Source organism: Otolemur garnettii, unplaced genomic scaffold (genome assembly GCF_000181295.1).
Source record: "Otolemur garnettii isolate 467f Iridium unplaced genomic scaffold, OtoGar3 scaffold00056, whole genome shotgun sequence".
In the NCBI taxonomy this organism is placed as follows: domain Eukaryota; kingdom Metazoa; phylum Chordata; class Mammalia; order Primates; family Galagidae; genus Otolemur; species Otolemur garnettii.
Window position 1 is genome coordinate 1,750,231 of NW_003852451.1, and position 16,928 is coordinate 1,767,158.

The 16,928-nt window shown below is 37.5% G+C and overlaps 1 protein-coding gene across 15 annotated transcripts in view; it reads right to left on the bottom strand.

The window, feature by feature from the left end:
- The window catches only part of AFDN (afadin, adherens junction formation factor), a 100,062-nt gene that overhangs the window by 72,316 nt on the left and 10,818 nt on the right, over positions 1-16,928 (bottom strand). For 14 of the 15 annotated variants that reach the window (XM_023514617.1, XM_023514614.1, XM_023514623.1 and 11 more), the window contains exons 5-7: positions 11,401-11,558; positions 5,789-5,900; positions 4,558-4,725 (exon numbers count right to left, since the gene is read on the bottom strand). In XM_023514617.1, coding sequence (XP_023370385.1) covers positions 4,558-4,725; positions 5,789-5,900; positions 11,401-11,558 — 438 coding nt within the window. The remainder of the gene's footprint in view (positions 1-4,557; positions 4,726-5,788; positions 5,901-11,400; positions 11,559-16,928) is intronic. The other variant, XM_023514618.1, reaches the window with a different exon arrangement.

Below are 16,928 nucleotides of genomic sequence, written 5' to 3' on the forward strand. Positions count from 1 at the left end.
AGTCAGTTAAAATCTCTAGTCATGGGATTGGGAATGTAAGATTTGGGAGCTTCACAAGTTAGAGAGGTTTAGAGGGTATGAGCAGGCATGCAGTTTTAGACTCCCAAAATCTTAGTGGTAGTGAGATCTCAACTCTCACAGACAAAAGCCACCCTGAATATGCAACTTCTATGAGAACTGATATTAATTTTAGGGTACACAAAGTAATATTCTAATGACAAAATTTTCTATTTCAAAAATATTTAGAAATATTCAGAAATCTGTGACATATGGGCAAAGGTAAGATAAGACTGAAGTATGTGAGCAGCACCAACACCTGACATACATCTAAAAGCGGAGTCATCATTTGTGTGGCTTCATACGATGCTGGAATGTTTAATTTTCAACTCCAACTGTGCCAATAAAGTCTTTATCAGAACAAATCCCCAAACCATTCAGGGCTTCTCCTGCACACAGTGTCTTCCCAGACCTGCTGAGTCCCAAACCCCAGGAACATTTACCATTTTATTTTACACACCATCAGCAGTTCCAATGAACACTCTGGTAAAGAAACGTGTCCCTCTTCCATCCGCCCCCTCTACTTTTTCATAATAATGCCACTAATCACATTTGAAGATGACTTCTGTTCCTCCTCTCCCTTGGCTCCAATCTCCTTGGGGGCTTTAAAAAAAATCTCTTTACCCTGGCACTGAGCACTCAGCACAGGTCCACATATGTCACTAAATAAGACTTACTGTGTTCACAGTGGGTAACTGTACTAAAAGATAATGAAAACAGAATAATACAATAGAGTCACACAGAAATTACACAAATTATAAAGAAGCAAAAGGAATAAAGAATCATGTGAAACTACAACAACTGTTTCAATGCAAAGTTAAAAACATAACAACATGAAAAGCATGTCTGTTTAGGAATGAAAGAAAACTTTACATTCACGTTCTTTTGAACTGTGAGTGTTTCTGAAAGGTGTCTTGGGAGATGACACAGAGAAGCCACACGCTGCTCCCCACCAACAGACCCAGAGACGCAGGGAGGGAGAGGCGCAGGTCCTCACAGGAACCCACCAGCAGAGACATCAGAAATAAACTCCCTGCCCAGTCTCTTATTACCACTTTCCAGTAATAAGAGAAAATAATAGTTAAAGCCTTTATAAATACTGAGGAACCTAAATGGTAACCACAGGATTTGGTGGGTAAAACGGTGTTTGGCAGGAGCTAGGGGAGAAGGGGAATATAATGGTGCAGTTCCTTCTTCTTCAAACTCTGATTATCAATCCACAGGCAGTAAATACACAAAACTGTTGGCTAAAACAAAAATTCCATATTTTCTCCCCTTCCTCAAAAAGTAGCCCACAAATAGTTACTTTCTTCCCAAAGGGCCTGAGCACCTTTCTTCCCAATAGATAGCTACAGTCAATACGAAGCACAATGGAAAGCAGAGACAGATCTAAACCACCACCTCATATGCAGCAATGCCTCTGCAGAACACTTTCTTCCATATTCTACACAGGAGGGAGACAGACTGGTGAACAGAGCCCAGGGAGAACCTTTAAACACCCTTTGTCCTTACTCCACAATTCTATACAGCCAATGCTGCTTCCCAGGGTGAACCTGAGGAAACAAGGCGGCAAAATAAGCTTCTAGTGAATGAAATGAATTACAAGTTAATGATAGCACATTAAATTTCTTAAAGTGGGTTATTTACATCAACTGTAAAACTGATACATAAAACATTCAGTCAATATTATTTTCCCCATGAGTTTGTTAGAGCTCTAGTTACAAAAGTCGTATTAAGCATAGCATTACCTTCGTAAGTGTGATAGCTGTAGTAGGCAAAGTGATTCCCTCTCCCTGGGGTTAAGACACATGCCAGGACCCAGGTGAAGGCCGCATCAGCAGGACAGAGGCCATGCAGAACAGGCGCAAGAGAGAAGGAGGAGAAGAGACATGTTTCAAAGAGAGAAAGGGTACATTTCACCCACCAGCATTTAGAGTTGTGAGGACAAGACCACACCAGTGCTCCAGCCAGTGTTTTAGAAACTGATACAGACTGTTAAGGGAAACAGCAGGACAGCAACAGTGAGTTAGTCCTACAGAGGACCTCCACCCCAATGGCTGACAGCTTCTGCTTAAAGAACATATCCAACTCCAAAGCAAGAAAAAAATAATATTTACTCCCCATTCCTCGAAAAGACAATGTGCACACATCCAGATCTCAAAAAAAAAACTCCTATCCACACCTAGCAGACCTCACAACACTTAGGACAGATGTTTGTTTGCTCACATAGTGGCAATAAGCTACTTACTGATTCATAACAAATCATTATGTATGAACACTATTTTCTTACAAATGGAAAACAGATCTATTTCGTTCAGCATGCTGTGAGCAAATAATCATGAAAACCTAAAAAGACATCATGACCCAATAAAAAACCATGGCTTTGGTGCAAAGACCGTGGCCTAGCATTTGGGCCTGCCACCACCAGTGAGTTGACCTCCAGACATCAGTCAGACACCTGAACTTCAGGCACTTGTGGAACAACAAATAAGGCTACCCTGTACCAAGCAGTCCACAGCTCAGCAGGAATCCAGCAGTCTCTCTAGACTAGAGACAGGAGTCATTCCTCACAAGGGGGTGGGACCACCTGCTGGTGGATGAGTCACGGGAAGGCAGGCAGGAACAATCTTATTCACCTCTATGGTATACTGCTTTGCCTAATGCAGAAGGTCAACAAATGCTGACTTAAGGGAGCAGAGTGCCATGAGGAAAGCAATGTATTAAAAGGCATGTGATACAGGTTGTTGCCGGTATTGTGGTGGAAGGTAGAACAGAGTATCTACAATCTGCCATCTTTTCACACCTATAAAATACTTCTATATACTTCCACAAGTATAAAATATAAAGTCCTGAGGTCAATAGGTTTAACCTATTTTGCTGGTGCTACAACCCCATGGCACAAAACAGTGTGTGACAAATTAAGTATTCAATAAATACTTGTCAAATGAATGAAGGAATCCGCTCTCATCCTGCTCTACCCACCAAAATAAACTTCCTATTACTCATTTGAAAATTACTCTGTTAGCAACAATTTACCACTTTCTCTGACAGCTAACACCCTTTAATCCTCAGATACATTGAGTTGGGGAAAACAATTGTTACTTTTCAGCATTTAATGTAAAAATTTAAAGGGCAGACTCAATGCCCAAAAAATATTATAAAAAAATTTTAAGTTAAAAAGCATATGGCTGCCTGACTGTTGCCATCCTTCATCTGGGATGACCAAGTACTAATCACCTTTCACACCAGAGACACACAGTAATACTGGAACATGTTTCTAAACTACTGCAAGGAAACAAACTTCAAATCAATCTTCCAGCCAGAAAAGTAACAGACAAAGCAATACTAACGTATTCCTTGGAAATAATTAATTTTAAAAAGCCTTCAAATCTAAAAGTAGAAAAGTATAGAAGTATAAAAGTATAAGTATAAAAACCACTACTGAAACCACACAGCCACTGACTATGGAGGACTATCAAAACAATATCATCACTACCTGTACCAATATAACCTAGCTATACCATTAGACTGCTAGACAACAAATACCATATCTAATCATTAGCTCATTATAACTTAGCTGTAAGAAACTAAGCAAACCTTGTAAATAAAAATATATAAATATATACTTCAAAAAAGCCACAATTCACACCCATGGAATCCTATATTATCTCCACAACTGATACACTTTTCTGCTAATTTTTTCCATGATTACTAATTGGCCTTTATCCAAATGCAGTTTGGAAAAGGGGTGTAACAATGATCTTCAGAGCATTTTATAATGCAGGTCACATAACACTAGTTTAACAAATTAGAATTTTAGCTGAATGATAAATACGTTATATGTAACACACATAAACACAAATATACACAACACTATATAAGGATGTGTGTGTATAGAAAACATTTCTTTAAGAATGTCAATGTATTCCTCTCTCTAATGGCTAACCTGAGACAACAGCTTTAGCCTTTGGGAGTTCTAAAAATAGGGCTAATATAAAATTAACCTAGTCCCTTACCCTTTTAAAATCAAACAGCTTTCCTCTCACTAAATGAATTTCTTAAATGTACTATAAAATTTAAAGACATGTATTCTTTCAGACATCATTTATGCATTATTCGGTGTAAGATTTTACACACATACACACACACACCTCTACTAAATTTGCCTCAGGAAAGTACATTTCAGTTTGTCATTTTTAGGAGATTATTTTAATTAAAGTTATCTTGGAAAAAATCATTTTAAAGGGGATGAATCATTTTAAACTCTTTTAAAACTATATAGTATTTTAATTGTTTTCTTAATACTCATTTTTGTCCATGCAAATTTTATTTTTATGCATAACCTTTAGTTTTTTGACCAAAAAAAAAAAAAAGGTCTAAAAACATTAAGTCAGCCCAATATAAAGGCCACTTAAATAAGATGCATGACAAAGTACAAGCACTTAAAGCTAAAAATGTATGCATGTGTATAACATTTCCCAGTATAACCAGCCACCTCACCTGGGCTTAACTCCACTAAATATGGCAGTTTCTCAGGGGGAAGGGCAGAGCCGTAGCCAGCAGCATCAGCTCTCTCCTTCCCTTTCAGCTGCTTCCCTTCCAGATGTTTCTTTGTTTTCTTTGGGATGTAATCTGGTGGCCTCCTCTTCAATTGAAAGACTAGAATCCCTAGAACAGTAACAGTGGAAATCATCAAGAGGCCCAGGTAGGCCTGGATGGCCAGCTCACTGGCAGTCTACTAATCAAAGAGTTATCATCAGTAAGATGAATCAAACTTGATAACATCCGCCAAGAAATCACTGAACCAAAGCTTCCCCAACTTACACTGTTACATAACAGAAGAATTACTAGTCTCATGGTGTGTTCTGAAAAGTTCCAACAAACAATTTTCAAAAATATTTTAAATTACCCAAGGATATCGTATGCTTAAAAAACAACACAACACATCATCTAAGAATAAATGGATGCTTATATTGGCAAACAATCTTATGATAATATACTCAGACACATATATAAAAACATATTCACACACAAATTATATACAGCACATAAATATATAAAATATATTTTAGTTGATATGATTTTTATTTAATTCCACTGAATTAACCCTGAATTCAAGGCAATTTGACTTTAATAAAGTTTAACTTTAAATCTTTTAAAAATAAAAGTAGTAAACAAGTGTTTTCAAGGTTAGAAATCTGCTTGCTAATAGTTTTTATTTTTCTTTTTTTTTTTTTTTTGTATTTTAAAACTACCAACCTACATTCAATACTGACATGATAAACTGGCAATAAACGTTGATGTCCTTACTAATGCAAAAGTTTTCTACTGAGCAAAAGTCAATTCATGACAAGGATCTTCCCCTTCCTGATGCAGTGCTAATACTCTGGGTTTTCCGTGAGCTGCCGTTCACCTGCTGTGTTACTGTTAAGGTCTATATAGGAGATTCAGGCAGTCTGAGTGTGGCCATAGGAGCCACCCATCAAGTCCACAAAGAAGGAAAAAAGCTACACAGCAAATATCCATCAAAAAATATTCATGTGGGCAGTGCGTAGCTCAAAGGAATAGGGCACCAGCCCCATATACCAGAGGTGGTGGGTTCAAACCCAGCTTCGGCCAAAAAAAAAAATTCATGTATACATCCCTTGAATCATCTGATAAATTGAACAACTGGTATATCCCATACAAATCCAAAGTAAGTAATCCTTTAACAAACAAAATCACTCTTTACCTTTGTCACTGGGCCATTCCCTGAAGATCTGTAAGGGACACTCATCGTCGTCAAGGATGGCCTCTTTAGCACCTTTCTCATCAGAATGCTGAGACCCGGGAGGAAGCATGACCTAAAAAAGAAAGTAAATAACTGTCACTGTACTTAAAAGTACCATTAGCACATTAGCAAGGATTTAAATGAAAATGTCACTGTAGAATCAAATTCATCAAGCACTACAAATTCTCATTCATCAAATAATCATCAATGAAAATGAAGGAAATAATTTACAATAGAAAGTTAAGCTAGTTCATTTTGGTCCCCTAAAAAGAACTATTATGAGTGTGTGGGCTTTTTAAGTAAGTGAGGTGATGGTTATGTTAATCAGTTTGATGTGGGCATTCCACATTATATATCAAATCAGTACACTATACCCCATAAATATACAGTTATGATTTAATAAAAAAAATTATATGGAAAGACTTTATGTAATGGTTAAATTCTAAGTAACCTCTTAGTCTTGAGGAAAGACAGTCTCACTGTTACAATTTCAAACTCTCTAATCCCTAATCTAGCTTTCCACATTCAAATAATGGTTTTTATTAAGTAGGTTCATACAACATGGATCTTTTTTTAATTTTTAATCTTTTTACTTTTTTGAGACAGTCTCAAGCTATTGCACTTGGTAGAGTGCCATGACATCATAACGCACAGCAACCTCCCACTCTTGGGCTCAAGTGATCCTCTTGCCTCAGTTTTCTATTTTTAGTGGAGATGGGATCTCGCTTTTTGCTCAGGCTAGTCTCAAACTCGTGAGCTCAAGCAATCTCCCCACCTTGGCCTCCAGGTGTGTGCTAGGATTATAGGTGTGAGCCACCATGCCCAGTCCAACATGGATCTTTTAAAATCGCAGCTACACACCAAACAACCAGGACAGTTTTTATAAAGTGGGCTCAGGCAACATGGGCTCTTTTAGGATAACTATCACACAACAAACCAGAATAGGGTTGATTTCTTTTTCTTGTAAATAATTGTCTACCTTCATGTATAAATTTTAAGTACACCATTTAGGTACATTATAGGGCCACTCATTCACTCAACAAATTTTTTTAAGCAACTATTTTAAGATACTATGTTCACTGTACTCTTAAAAATTCATAATGCTGTATTACAAATGTTTTTACTATAGCCAATCAATTTTGTAAACATCTAAGAAAGCTACAAGAAATGCGTATCAGAGAGCAGAACAGTAGACAACGCTTGCCCAACAGCCTTCTACACTCCATCGGCCTGTGTGCCATCGTCACTGTAATACAACACTAATGCTGACCAGAACACAGTCACAGGGAAAGGTAGAGAAAGCCTGTCACTGGCATCTGAACTTTGTTTTCAACCTGTAGTTAACGTAATGGTGTTACCATAATAAACCTTACCACTCAAATGTACCGTGGTGTTTACACACCAATGGATTAGACTCTTCCATAGAACCTTCTACTTTCTCTCTGTACCGCTTCAATTAACCCAAAAGGACAAACTAACCAGTCTTATGATAAATTAATCTCTCTTTATAGCATTTGCATTAAATTTAGTATCTTGGCCGAGAACATACTACTTAAACATCTGACCTTCATTCATCTCTTTAGTTTCAATCTTTGTCTAACATTCAAAGCCAAATGGAAAAGGCCATGGGGGAGGGGGGTGACCACATGTCTGACCCCCTGTCTCATAGCCAGCTACTCAGCTTTAGGGTATTTCTGGGGTCCTCTTGGGAAAAGGGATCCATTCAGTCAGCTAGTAGGCTTAAGATTTAATTTTACTTCACAGTTATAAATCCAAATATCTTTGAGATTGTTGACCCAAAATGCAAGTTCTATAAAATCATTTAGAGAGGTTTATTCTGAGATTGTTGACCCAAAATGCAATCTCTTCAAAAAGCTTAGAGAGGTTTACTCTGAATATGTATGGCTATAACCTGGACCTTCACAATCTCACGAGTTCCTAAGAAAGTGTTCTCATGGTGGTGGGTTAGGTTTTGTTTTATACATTTTAGAGACAAGAATTCTAATTATTAAAATTATAAATCAATACATGGAATGTATACAATGGTTTGCTCCAAAAAGCAGAATTTCTCCAAGAAGAGATACATGTTATAGGTGAAAAGGTTTGGAATCAGCACACACACACACACAAAAAAATGTTTTAAGGTAAGGAACTCTATTAATCATACAGTCAGCCACAGTACACTGACTCAAAGTAACGTGCTAAGCAAAATGATGGCCTGTAGGTGTGACTTCACCTTTGGAAGATGTGGAACAAGTTGTGCCCACCTCCTCTCCCTTGATGGCAGGAACCTCAGTTTAAGGTTTTTCTGAGGTCCCCTTGGCCAAGAGAGGGTCCGTTCAGTCAGCGTAGGGTGTAGAATTTTATTTTTAGCTCATAAGACAAATGAGGATGACATCCCATAGTTGCTTTAGTAATTCACTTTGGAATATATTATGATTTCACAATTTTCATTATTCCAAGAGCTATGTGAAGAAAGATTTTTAATTTAAAATGAGGTATTTTAAGTGTTTTTGTTTTCTATTTCTGGCTATTTTGTGTAAAATACAAATAATAAAGCATGTAAAATGTGTATATTTTAAGAAATACATGATTTTGGTTTTACTAATACAAAATTAATTTTTAATGTTTCCATTAAAACATTTTGGTAGGATTGAAACGCTTGTTTGATAGGAATGTCTGCTTCGCAAACATTAACATTTAACAATCAGCACAATGTACATATTTCACTAAAAAGGAAGAGCCAAATAGCAGGGAACCACTCAGAGTCCTCAGACAGAGACCACTACACACTCTTCCAGGGCCCCCTGGCGCCAGCTTTGCTGTCTCTGGTGAGCTTCATCCATCGCTCAGTTAAAGTATAACTTGTCCAGGAAGCACTCAGTGACCTCCATTCTGATGAAAGCTCCTTGGTTGTATTTCTGGTTCATGGCATGTCTATCTTCCTTTACCCTAAGTTTTTTAAGGGCAGTGCTTATTATCCCACCATAGTTTCTAACAAATAGAAGGAACTTAAATATATACTGAATAATTAGATTTTAAAAACATTACAAAGAACATGAAATAGTATTATTTATAAGATAGAAAGCCAAGAGATAAAGGACTTCCAATTCAAAATAAAAGTAATAATCGACTCCCAGTTTGTGTTGTCTGAGCTTGCAAAAAATTGTTATGGCAATAATAGAGTAGAAAACCCAAAGGACTTCAAAAGAAGTTATCAAATGACCTCAACTGGGACTGTAATAAAAGCCAAAGCTTGACTCACAAACCCTGATTCAGTCGTCCTATCACTTTCTCATTTTTATCAGTAAAGTATCAATCAGAAACCACTGAAAAGATTAAATGTTATAAAAGTATTATTACACATTATATCACATGCAATTTTACGGAACTGATATTACTAAATAGACTTATATACATTTAATAACAAAAACATTCCTTTAGCAAATAACTTGAGCAGTATCAGGTGCAACAAAGGTATTCTTACAGTTCACAGCCCTCCAGAGGACACAACTGAAAAAGGATTAGGCCTTTGTGTAAGTAATGTAGACTCTATTTACACTGCCACTTTGCTAAGAGTTAATAACCAATTTTAAGTATAAGACAAACTTATCATAAAATCCATCATATTTGTGGACTTAAATTATTCCATAGTTAAATTGTATCTTCTACATATATAATAACACTTGTCATATATTTCTTTTGAAAAGACAAGTAATTATCTCGTAAGGCTTAGCATTATAAAAGGGCTTTCCTCTACCTCATATTCACCTGGTATGAGGAAAACACACAGAACATCCTCTATCTCAAGTATTACCCCTTCACGAGAACATATAACCATGTCACCCACACAACCTTCCATCCCTACCCTGTCAATGAATTTCAGTTGGTGACAGTTACTTCACCTATGAACCTTACTATTCAGAAGTAGAAGTATTTTTGTTTCCCTTCTTGGAGAACCTTTTGTCCTTTAAATTTATCAATACTATTTCTTCCTACTTAATACTAACAAAGGCCAAAGAATAAAAACCTGCATCAAATCACCAAATACCCATGTACTCATCCTCATCTCTCTTCTCCCACCCCCACAATGAAACGAGCTTTGCTGTATTTCCTTCTGATTCTGAATAACACAAACTCTATTAAAAAAAAATTCAAAAACAGAAAAAACAAAATGAAGAAAAAATACTACTGTAAGAGAACTGTATTTTTGTGATCCATTTATTTTACAAGGAGCTTCACATCTTAATCGTAAGCACACACGGGAAGTCTTCTGCTCCTCCCCCTTGCTCTTATGTGGGTAGTCTCGTATGATACATATTCACAGCAGTTCCTCGCATCACTTTATGTGACTACTGTAACAAAAATAGGGTATTTTTAAAATGTAAAGCATACTCTCCTTCACTGTGCTTTGTTTTATTTACTGCGTTTCACAGATGACGCTGTTGTGTTGTGTTTTTTAACAAAGTGAAGGCACAGGGCAACCCTGCATCAGTCAAGTCCACCAGGGCCGTTTTTCCAGCAGCATGTGCTCACTTTGTCACATTTTGGTAGTTCTCTCAGTATTTCAAACTTTCTCATCATTATTATATCTACTACAGTGATCTGTGATCAGTGATCTTTGATGTTAACATTACAACTGTTCTGGAGCCCATCTGTTTTCCCATCTACTTTCAGCTAAACTTTGAACCATATTCATAAAACTACAGATCTAACTAGATTGATTTCCAACTCAAGCTAACTTCTGAACAACAACAACAAAAAAATTATAAGCAAGCTCTTTTATTTAATTAATTCCATCTATAGCAGTGGTTCTCTCAACCTTCCTAATGCTGCCACCCTTTAATATAGTCGAGACCCACAGGTTGAGAACTGCTGATCGATAGCTTACAAAAGACCTGTACCCTGAGGGCTGTAAACACAGCTGAGAGGACTGAAGGAACTCAGCAAGGGAAGAGGTACAGTCTGCCCACTCTGTCTTAAATGCTGTGACGACAAGAAGTCTCTAAGTTCATCTACAAATGCAATGCAAGAGAAATCACAATCCCAAAATGTTTTGTGTAGAAATGACAATCTGATTTTAAAATGTTTACAAAAACACAAATAACTCAGAATAAACAAAGCAATTTTTAAAAACAAAGAACAAAATTGACATTTACTTTACATGATTTTAAGACTTATTCTTAATCTACAGTAATTAAGATACCGTGGTATAGGCAAAAAGGCATATAGACCAATGGAACAGAACAGAGTCCAGAAACAGAACCACGTATCTATGTGGCAAATTGATTTGGGGGAAATTTTTATCTTCTTCAATTTGCTTTTTTATATTTTTATTTTGTTAATATAACAGAAACAAATAGAACTTTTGTAATGGACGGGAAACTCCATTTTCTTGCTTTTTGCTTTAAAGATGTATTTAACAAATGGTTTCAGTTTATCAGATCTTAAATGATACAGTGGAAAGAAAATCAACCTGGGTTTCATTTTATTTAAAGAATATTTTCTATTTAATGTAAGGGCCTAGTACATGTGAAACTGATAAGAAATACTGATCTGATAAAGCTACTTACCCGAGCAATACAGTAATCCTTAGGGTTTTCTTTCTCCAGACCGTATTTCTCCAAAGCCTCTGCCACAGCAAAGTCTGCAGGGTCTGTAGTAGACAGCAGGATGGTCTTGTAGGGAATATTTGGTTTTAAACTATCTGCATAAATTCTCAATGTTCCACCTGAAAAAAAATTTTTGATGTCTTTGAGCATAATTTTATCATATCCAATAATAGAGGTAGCTAAAATTGACAATCACTTAAGAAAAGGGCACCTCAGTTCTAGCTGCAGAGGCAAAGGCAGGTGCGCATCTCTCTGGGTGCAGATGAACGTGAAGGAAAACTCTCTACCTTTCATTTCCTGTTAGACGTACATGAGCGGTAACTGGTGGATCCACTGGCAACACTTGAAACTCCTGAACAATCCAATGTGACAGACTCTTTCTGCCCTCTCTTTAAGGCACCGTGTTTTTTATAATAATGAACTGATTTCCATTATACTAAGAAAAGAGGAAGGAACCCAGAGTTTCCTTTCAGTGCTGCTCTCTTGGGCTGCTTTCCCATCCACTATCTAAATACCGGGATAGACCTATTTCCCTCACTTCTGCTACTTCCTGATCATCAATCTAAAACTTAAATTTAAAACCCAGATAAAATTAAATCTCAACCTCACTAAATATATCCACTTTTTAAAAGTGAAATAGAAATCAGAAAAAATCAGGTGCTTGTGGCCAAAGACTGTTGATGAAGAATCTGCAATCAGAGCACTGCTCTATTTTTATTTCCAGGCACTACAAACTACATTATCACTTACAGCTATGAACTCGACTAGAGCAGAACAACTTAAATATTTTTCTTTTTTGCTTGTTTCTTTTTAATGGAAATCTACATTACAGTATTGTCACTTGGAGTGTCATGTTGTGTCACAATCTGCTTTCTATTTACAGTCCAATGTTATTAAGCCCTGAAATCTTAAGTCTAGATGAAAAGATCCTAAGGAAAGAAATGAAGAATGCTCCACACCCTATAGAAGATCTCTACGAATTTCCTGAAGCAAGTTCTAAATCTCTACTGGTCCTTCACTCTTTTTAATTCTAATGCAGTTATTCTGGCTATTGAAAATTTCTCATATTCTCATTTTCAACAAATCTGACCCAAAGTACATTTTGATAACTTGGTCCACAAAGTTAATGCTGTTTTATAAAGAATGAACCAGTCCACCTTAGCATTAGAATGTGGACCGGCTGAGCCAGGCTCTTAGCATATGGTGACCATGAGCAAATTCACACTGTTCTAACGCTGAGGACACAGGTCAACATTCTTGCCTTCAAATGACATACACTCCCTGTAAGAGAGGTAGAATGCAGGGGGAGAAGACTAACAAGAGAACAAGTAGTAAAAGAGACTGTGAAAAATATGAGGATGGTTGTAAGAAAGCATACTCATCATGTTTTGACTGAGGGCTTCCTAAGTGCGGGGGATCTGGCCCAGACCTCCCTGAAGAATCAACATCTCAACTGAGACCTGAATGAGGCAACAGAAGCAGCTGTGTAGAAATCTAAATGAAAGGCTTTCTCTATGGGGGAGCAGCAAGTACAAAGGCCCAGGGCTGGAATAAAGCTGGCCTGGTCCACGGGACAGTGTAGACCAGTGGTTCTCAACCTTCCTAATGCCGCAGCCCTTTAATACAGTTCCTGTGGGTCGCGACCCACAGGTTGAGAACCACCGGTGTAGACAGAATGAAGGAAAGACAGAGATGCAGTCAGAGACTGGCTGGGACCAGATCACTCAGGACCTTCCTGGCCATGATTGAGAGTTTGGATTTGATTCTAGTTGAAGTGTGGAAGCCATAAGGGTTTTAAGTTCTGCATGTACTGAGTGTATAAAACAAAGAGAAAATGTGCACATGTGTATGAATGTGTACACATCTGTGGGGGTGTGTGTGTGTGTGCGTGTAGGGAGGTAGGCAAAATGCCACTTGTGCTTTTCAAAGAAGCTCTGGTGAAGGTGGGGACACAGCAACAGCAGGGAGGCCAGTTCAAATAGCGTGTTCCACTGTGTCAAGACACAGCCCTCTTTCTGTCATCATACTTACTTTCAAACATAGATCTGAAGTAATTTATAAGAAAAACATGCAAAACAGGGTGAACAAACAACTTTGTAAACTGAGGTGACACAACAACAGACACCTAAGGAGCAAAGCACAGCTTCTACTCTGAAGGCTGAAGACATGAACTCATGTCCACACCTGGATGCCACACCAAAAACAAACATCTCATTTTTCTAAAAAAAAAAAAAACTGACATCTGCTAAATGTAGACAAGTACTAAAGTTACAAAGCATAAAAGACTATTTGGATTTTGGTGGTCTGAAAAAAATGTAAACACAGTGTTTGTCAGAAAGTCATTTTAAAAAAAAGCCACTTTGGTTCCTACAGACAATCTTTTGAGTGACACTTCTCAAGGACACACCAGAATGAGATATTATAAAATTCATACTTACATGGCCAATGAATTTAGCGATTAGGTGGAATTACTTTTATTATCTATTTGAATGTTTTACAACATCTGTCTAAAACTATGACTTGGTTTCAGTGTTGCTGAGTGTCAAGGTATTCTGACACATAAAAGCAGCAATAAATTTTAAAGGTTTCAGTTTACAAGCTTAAAACCATGGTATTGTCATGGGAGAGACAGTCATCCCAATTTACTAAGGAAGAACAGAGAGCAGAGATGCTAACATTTTAAAGTCCCTATTTGAATAAAGTGATGTCTCTGTTCCAAAATTAAGGTCACTGTGCCACTTTGAAGATGAAGCAACAGAAGCTCACAGCTTGTGCTTCAGCAGTCCATCTGAACCCTTATCCCAGGTCCATGTTCTTCCACATGTCACAGTGCCCTCCTGCTCCCAAGAGTGTGCGCTAAGAAACTGAGGTAGACAAGGATCAACTTCCGAAAAATTCTCTTACAATTCTGTTAATGTGTTACTCACTGAGAAAAAAACCATATACAACTGGTAGTGGAATATTTGTGCCACAAATCAGTTAACAGAGCAACACAGGGCATTTTCAAAACATCACAAAGTGAATATATCAGAGTGTCAAAGATGCTTTACAAAGTTCAGGGAAAAACGTGTCCTCAGGACTGACACCTGTTCAGCTGTAGAACGAGGCTAACAGCACAGGTTAGGTCACAGAACTTGGGGACCAACTCAAGGAGTGACAAGACAGAAAAACAATAGCCTCAGCAGTCACTCTCAGGAAAGTGGTCCCCGCAGATGCGCCATGTCTCCAGCCCATACTACACAATCAACCTAACAACAGCTACAGTAGGCTCTAAGGATATACTTTTCTGAGCATATTGTTTATTACAAACAAATAAAAACCTTGAGGAAACTTAATACTTTGGGCTTCCTTAATACTAACCATAAATAGCTATTTTGCTAATAATATTTAGTTTTTACAGTTTCCTGGGGTTCCATATACAGAAAACTAGTCCTTCTGCCCCCAACTACTCCTTCAACAGACAAACTCTACCTAAAGCTCTGCTGTTTTTCCTCCTAATTCTTTGGGATTTTTTACTGTTTTCTTTTCTGACTCCTCCCAACTGCCTTACCCCAAGGTTTTTTATGACCTGTACAGTTTCTAGCCAACAAATCTCACCTATACTCACTGACTCTGCCTCCCCACCAGATTCTTCCCAAACCTTTACCTCCTTCACCATTCCCCACAGAGCAGTGCTCTTGTCACCCACCCTCCAGCCTAGAACAGATCCCACATCCCAGCATCTGGTATAATACACATAAACATAACCTATCTTCCACTCCAAACTTCTTTCATTCCACAGCCCATTGACATGTTTACTAATTAAAGATGGGCTGTCATCCTGAATGCCTCCACTCCTCAGTAAAATCCAGTCTGCTACCAGTTTCTAACCCTTCCAGCTCTTCAAATATTTCTTCAGTCCTTTCTTCTTCACAGCCCCGCTATCAGTGACAGGATCAGAAGCCCCTTACTCCTTACGTTAGCAATCCAATATTCTTTAACAGGCACTCCCGCTTCTAATCCCAATTCCCTCAAATACACCTTCCTGAAACAGCAGAACTTTGGTTCCACAGTAATCTCTCGAAATATGAAGCTTAGTAAACTAGAAGCTTCCTAAATCCTCAGCTTAGAACTCTCAGCAGCTTAATAACAAAGCATAGCAAATTCTTCCAAAGTACCTCAATGACAATGGAAAATAAACATGAGTACCCAGGACACAGGCTAAGTGACCTGAAAAAAGTTCCTATTTCAACCTAAAAATACACATAAATGTTGCATTTTAATGCACAACATTTCTCATCATAAAAATATTTTTTAAGTTACTGATAAAAACTGATACTCTAAGCTATCTTTATCATGACTCACATACCTCTAGACCATACTTAAATATTCCTTGAGGCCACCATAGATTCGACCTCAGAAATTCATTTCAGTAAAGATGTCAAATTCCATCCTGGCACGGTGGCTCACATCTGTAATCCTAGCACTTTCAGAGGCTGATACAAGAGGATCCCTTGAGCTCAGGAGTTCAAGACAGGCCTGAGCAACAACAAGACTGTGTCCCTACTAAAAATAGAAAAAATTAGCCCAGCATTGTAGCAGTTTGCACTTGTACTCCCAGCTACTCAGGAGACTGAGACCAGAGGATGGCTTGAACCCAGGAGTTGCTGTGAGCTAGGCTGATGCCACTGCACTCTGGCCAGGGGCAACAGAGTGAGACTTTGTCTCAAAGAAAAAGAAGGAAGGGGGAGGGAAGACTATCAAACTCCTTCCTATGGCATACAAAATGCCTTCAAGTCTAGTGTGTGGTCAATATTCCTCTTGTCTTTTTAAAAATTTTTACTACCTTTCTCCTTATTTATATTTTCTCTCCTTCTCCTTTATCCCCCCTCCCTTTTTTTTGGTGTATGTATTTATAAATCATTTCAAATTCTTGATAGAACAAGACAGGATATATATAAGCAAATAATATATTAGAATATTTATGGAACCCAGAAGTCCCCCACCTATTTACTTTAGTTAATTTATATCACCAACACTCAAATCCTATGAAATACATAATTAAGATTCAGTGATTGAGTGCTAAATAAGCATGTAATATTTATGTGGCCAACTTGCACCACAGTCAGTTTGTCTGGAACGTGCTACACAGAAACATGATCAGAAGAAACAGAATCTCACTACTTTCTATAATGGGGCAGAATCCAGTAACTACCCACATTGTAATGTATAAATCTTATTTGGATGTCATTTCAAAAGATTCGTCTGACCCAATCAAGAAAATTTAAACAATGACTAGGTATTTTTGATAAATAAAGAAATTACTGTCAATTCTTTTATAGGTGATAACAGTATTATGGTTATGTTTTAGTTTTGAAGAACCTTTGTCCTTTAGGAAAATATACCAAAATATGTATTTATTATAATGGGAAGTCTGGTATTTGATTCACAATAATAGTTTGGGGATAGGGGCAATGTATATTGGAGAAGAAATATAAGTTGTTAATTAT